This window comes from Corapipo altera, unplaced genomic scaffold, assembly GCF_003945725.1.
Source record: "Corapipo altera isolate COAL_440 unplaced genomic scaffold, ASM394572v1 59263, whole genome shotgun sequence".
Classification (NCBI taxonomy): Eukaryota; Metazoa; Chordata; class Aves; order Passeriformes; family Pipridae; genus Corapipo; species Corapipo altera.
Window position 1 is genome coordinate 1 of NW_020886209.1, and position 5303 is coordinate 5303.

At 60.7% G+C, this 5303-nt stretch overlaps 1 protein-coding gene across 3 annotated transcripts; it reads right to left on the reverse strand.

The window, feature by feature from the left end:
- Positions 1-6: 6 nt before the first annotated feature.
- On the reverse strand, positions 7-3902 carry LOC113941080 (zinc finger protein 239-like). 3 transcript variants are annotated; one of them, XM_027632240.1, is made up of 5 exons: positions 3335-3902; positions 1926-2007; positions 1433-1788; positions 1188-1348; positions 7-1019 (listed from the first exon to the last, which is right to left on the reverse strand). In XM_027632240.1, exons 1-5 carry the CDS (start codon positions 3440-3442, stop codon positions 698-700), a joined length of 1029 nt encoding a protein of 342 aa, XP_027488041.1. In that variant the 5' UTR covers positions 3443-3902; the 3' UTR covers positions 7-697. The 3 variants fall into 3 exon arrangements, with proteins under 3 accessions (XP_027488041.1, XP_027488040.1, XP_027488039.1); XM_027632239.1 differs by having other exon boundaries at positions 1188-1788; XM_027632238.1 differs by having other exon boundaries at positions 7-1788.
- Positions 3903-5303: the final 1401 nt, after the last annotated feature.

Here is a 5303-nt window from a genome sequence, read left to right on the forward strand (position 1 = left end):
AACCACACCAGCAATCTACTAAAACACTGGGAAGTGAAAGCAAACTCTAGTTGTGTAAAAGCAAGGAATCAGTGTGCAGAACTTTAAATTTCTCACCCCATGAGCCACCTGAAAGGGGAAGGGAAGGCAGGATCAGCCCCTCAGCCCATCCAGCACTTTTGATGCAAATCTTCCTTCCATTTCTCCTTAGCCTTGACTTCTTTTCAGACTATTTTTCCAGGTTTAGGTGGAGTTCTGAGTTACTTTAGTCACAAAGCTAAATTTGGGGTAGCATGACAGGCATCTATTCTTTCTTGACAGAAAAATCACAGAGGTCAAAAAGGTTCCCTATTCCCACCCTGCAGGATGGTTGTGAAGAAAGGCTGGGGGACCTTCACTGGCCCCATTCCTCAGTACATCCTTTCACACCAGGTGTCTCTCAGGGTTTTTCTTTGGGGAGACCATCCTGACCTTCATGTTATCCGGGAACTGGAGTCTTCTCTTTCTCATCAGATGTGCCAGTCCTTCTTCTTCTTCCAGGTTTGAACTCTATTCCAGCCCCAGGTCTCTGCTAAACAGGGGTCACCAGGAATGTTGGTCACCAGGTCTGTGCCCAACGGGGGTCCCTGTGGATCATCCAACGCGGGTCCTCCGATGGCTGATGGAGTTGGAGCAGCGGCCGAAGCTCTTCCCGCAGTCGGGGCACTCGGGGCTTCCATTACTGGTGGGTCTGTTGGTGGGAGGTCAAGTGAGAGCTCCGGATGAAGCTCTTCCCACACTCCCCACACTTGTGGGGCCTCTCTCCGGTGTGGATGCGACGGTGGGTGTGGAGGGTGGAGCTGTCCCTGAAGCTCTTCCCACACTCCCCACATGTGTAGGGCCGTTCCCCAGTGTGGATGCGATGGTGGGTGTGGAGGGTGGAGCTGTACCTGAAGCTCTTCCCACACTCCCCACATGTGTAGGGCCTCTCCCCAGTGTGGATGCGACGGTGGGTGTAGAGGGCTGAGCTGTTCCTGAAGCTCTTCCCACATTCCCTACATGTGTAGGGCTGCTCTCCGGTGTGGATGTGCTGGTGGCTGAGGAGGTTGGTGCTGTTGCTGAAGCTCTTCCCACATTCCAAGCACTTGTAGGGCCGTTCCCCAGTGTGGATGCGACGGTGGGTGTGGAGGGTGGATCTCCGGTTGAAGCTCTTTCCACATTCCCTACATGTGTAGGGCAGTTCCCCAGTGTGGATGTGCTGGTGGCTGAGGAGGTCGGTGCTTGTACTGAAGCTCTTCCCACATTCCAAGCACTTGTAGGGCCGTTCCCCACTGTGGATGTGCTGGTGCCTGAGGAGGTTGGTGCTGTTGGTGAAGCTCTTCCCACATTCCTCACATGTGTAGGGCCTTTCCCCACTGTGGATCATCTGGTGTCGGAGCAGGTGGGAGTTTCGTTTGAAGCTCTTCCCACACTCCCCACACGTGTAGGGCCATTCCCCAGTGTGGATGTGCTGGTGCCTGAGGAGGGTGGTGCTCTTGCTGAAGCTCTTCCCACATTCCAAGCACCTGAAGGGCTTTTCCCTGCTGGGAGGCTGCTCAGGGACCACCAGCTCACAGCTCCGCCTCAAGCTCCGGCCGCCTTCCCGGCACACGCTGGCTCTTTCCTCCTCACAGCCCCCTGGGATGGCTTTGCAGCCCCTCCTGCGGGGGCATCTCCGGCCCTTTTCCTCCCCGCTGCCTTCCTGCGCCGGGGAGCCCTTCAAAACGGCCTCTCCCACCAGGCTCTGCCGGGGGGATTTGTCCTCCGCGCTCTCCGGCCTCACCTCGGGGCCTGGGGCAGGAAGCAACAAGGACAGGCAGGGGATTTGCCTCCGGCCCACAGGGAAGCCCAAGGACATCCCCCCAACTCCGGCCCCAGCAGGACGGCCACAAAAGACCCACCCAAAGGGGCACTGACTTCCTCCTCACCTGCCTGGGGGGCCCAAGGCATCTTCCTCTTCCTCGCAGCCTCCTCCTCCATCCGCCCAAGCTTTGGGAAGCAGAAATCCTGCTGGGGGAGGAAACAAGGGCTGAGCGCGTTGTCTTGAGGGTTCCTCCTGACCAAGTCCAGTTCTAAAACTCCTTGGGCATCCTGTGTCCATAAAAACTTCCAAAATACCAAGATTTAGCCCAGAAAAACAGAAAACACCAACATTTGGGAAAAAAAAATCCCAAAACTCTCCACAAATCTGCAAAAGATCAAGAGTCAGAAAGAAATACTCCAAAATATGAAGATTCAGCTCAAAAAAACCCTCCCAGAAGTTCTCCCTCTCTGGTTTCTGCACCTTTAGCTTCTGGGCTCTCCCCTCTCTGGGCTGCTGGGGGTCCCACTTAGGGATGCCGGGGCTTTTGGGGGTCCGTGGGGTCCCTTCTCCCCTCACTCTCTGCTTCAGGGGGCCGGGTTCCCAGACATTTCCCCTCTCCGCCTTCTCCACTTTCTTGGCCCGGGGATCCCAGGGGTCCCCACTGCCCAGGCTCCCCCTTCTCCGGGACCCCCCTTGCAGCCTCCCGGGGCTCCCCCCTCTCCCTGCTCCCCCCTCTCCCTGCTCCCCCCTCCAGCCTGCCGGGGGTCCCCCAGCTCCGCCATCGCCCCGCTCCGCTCTCCACACTCCGGGGCTCCCGCCCTTCCTCCCCCCACCCCCGGCTCTCCCGAGGGCTCCCCAAACCCGCTGCCTCGGCTCCCTCCGGCTCCCCCGCACCAGCCCCCCCCGCCCACACCGGCCTCACAATGGAGCCAACGGGGCCTCACCCACCAACACCAACCCCCAACAAGGGGGGGACCCGCAGCCCCCCGACCACCCACGGGGCTCTGCCCACAACCCACCCCGACACCGCCCCAAAACACCCACCGGGGACCCCCAACAGCCCCCGGCACACAGCCCCGCACAAGGGCCGCCTGTGCCCGAGACAACAAAACGCCCCCACAGCCGGGGGGACACCAGAGGCTGCCCCGGGCCAACGAGAGCAGGGAGCGGATCGGGCCCCGCACACGTGGCCGGGCTCTGGCTTCAGCCGCCCGGGATCGGCAACCAACAGCACGGCCCCGACCGCCGGCTCGGCACAGCCAGCCCGGGGCTGTCCCCTCTCCAGGGCCCCCCCTCTCCACAGATCAAGGCATGGGGACACCGAGGGACCCCCAAGGGAACCCCTTGCCCGCTCTCCCACCTCCCCTTAGCCCCCCTCGCCCATCCCTTGCCCACCGGCCCCCCAAACCCCGGCTCCCCCCAGCTCCCTTTGGGGCTCACCCACCGCCCCCCGCGCTCCCTTTGGGGGTCCTACCCCCCGTTTCCCTCCCTTTCCCCCCTTGCCCATCGGCTCGGCCCCCTCGCCCCGCTCACCCGAGAGCTCCGCGGCCGCAGCGATGCAGCAGGAGAAGGAGGGGCGGCAGGAAGGGCAGGGAGAAAGGCGGAGCGGGAACGGGAACGGGATCGTCCCCCCCGCCCCATCTCGCGGGGGATCGGGAAGGGGGAGCTCGTCCCAAATATCTTGCTGGGGGTTTTGGTGTTTGTTTCTTTTTCGGCGGAGGGGTGGGAATAGGGGGGAGAATGTTTGGATCTTACAGGACTCCAAAGCTGAGCCGCAAATGCCCCTTAGGGGGATTTTGGGGGTCCCCGGTGGGTGTTTTGCGGCGGTGGCGGGATGGGTTGGCGGCAGAGCCACGAAAGTTCAGCAAGGGGCAGTGCCGGATTCTGCCCCTGGGATGGGGCAACCCAGATGTGGGGACAGAGTGGGAATGAGAGGCTGGAGAGCAGTGCTGGGAAAGGGCCCTGGGGGTCCTGGAGGTGCCCACTTGGCCAGGAGTCAGCAGGGCCCTGGCAGCCAGGAGGGACAACCCTGTCCTGGGGGCATCAGGCCCAGCATGGCCGGGCCAGGGAGGGGATTGTCCCGCTCTGCTCTGCCCTGGGGCGGCCTCACCTCAATAGTGGGGCACTCTGGGGGGACACAATGGAAGGAAGAGATTGAGCCAGTAGAGAGTGTCCAAAGGAGGCCACCAGGATGGAGAAGGCTCTGCAGGGGAAGCCTTAGGAGGAGCAGCTCAGGGCACTTGGGGTGTTCAGCTGCACAAGAGGAGACTGAGGGGAGACCTCATGGCAGTTCCAAGTTCCTCAGGAGGGGCAGAGGAGGGGCAGGCCCTGAGCTCTGCTCTGGGGGGACCAGGGACAGCCCCCAGGGAATGGCCTGGAGTTGTGTCAGGGCAGGGTCAGGTTGGATGTTCGAAAGAGGTTCTTCCCCCCCAGGGTGGTTGGCACTGAACAGGCTCCCCAGGGCAGTGGGCACAGGCCCAAGGCTGACAGAGCTCCAGGAGAGTTTGGATGATCCTCTGGGGCACAGGCTGGGACTCTTGGGGATGGGCCTGGGCAGGGCTGAGGGTCTGACTTGATGATCCCTGTGGGGTCCCTTCCAACTCACACATTCTTTCATTCTGGGATTCTGTATCACCCCACCTTTGCCTGCTTTGCTGCTTCTGTGAACCTCGAGTTCCTTCCTTGATTGTTTCTTTCCTTTCCTTGGCTGGTTTCTCTCCACTGGAGTTGGTTACACAGATCTTTTCTAGGGCACATTCTGGACAACCACTGCTGGTTCAGTTCTGTCTCAGAGCCCCAGATCAGCCTTATGGAGCCAAAGGAACCCTGGGACACTGCGGAACCTCATGGGATCAAGGGACCATCGTGACCCTGCGGGACCTCATGGAATTAAAGGAACCCAGGGGCCACTGTGGAGCCTCATGGAACAAAGTTGCCAGTGTGACATGTGGGGCCTCATGGAATCAAAGGAGCCCTGAGACCTTTGGTACCCTCATGGAATCCAGTGGCCTTTGTGACCCTGCGGAACCTCATGGAATCAAAGGGCCACTGTGACACTGCAAAACCTCATGGAACCAAGGGGCCATTCCAGAATCCCAGAATCATCGAGGTGGGAAAAGACCTGTGAGCTCATGGAGTCCAAGCCATGACCCAACCCCACCCTGTCAACTGGACCATGGCCCTGAGAACCACATCCAGTCTTTTCTGAAACACCTCCAGGGACGGTGACTCCACCCCCTCCCTGGGCAGCCCATTCCAACACCCAGCCACCCCTTCTGGGAAGAACTTGAGCCTCCTGTCTGACCTAAACCTCCCCTGGTGCAGCTTTAGGCTGTGCCCTCTTGTCCCACTGCTGGTTGCCTGGGAGAAGAGACCGACCCCCCCCGGGTCCCCCCTCCTGTCAGGGAGTTGTAGAGAGTGAGAAGGTCCCCCCTGAGCCTCCTTCTGCCCAGGCTCAGCAAGCCCAGCTCCCTCAGCTGCTCCTCACAGCACTTGTGCTCCA

What these genes read in the sequence shown, in the direction of transcription:
- LOC113941080 (XM_027632238.1), bottom strand. Translation starts at nt 3,442, where the DNA reads ATGGGGCGGGGGGGACGATCCCGTTCCCGTTCCCGCTCCGCCTTTCTC. An exon ending in TGCGGCCGCGGAGCTCTCGG is followed by an intron (nt 2,008 to 3,334) that starts GTGAGCGGGGCG and finishes TTCCTCCCCCAG; the next exon opens with CAGGATTTCTGCTTCCCAAA. An exon ending in GCCTTGGGCCCCCCAGGCAG is followed by an intron (nt 1,789 to 1,925) that starts GTGAGGAGGAAG and finishes TTCCTGCCCCAG; the next exon opens with GCCCCGAGGTGAGGCCGGAG.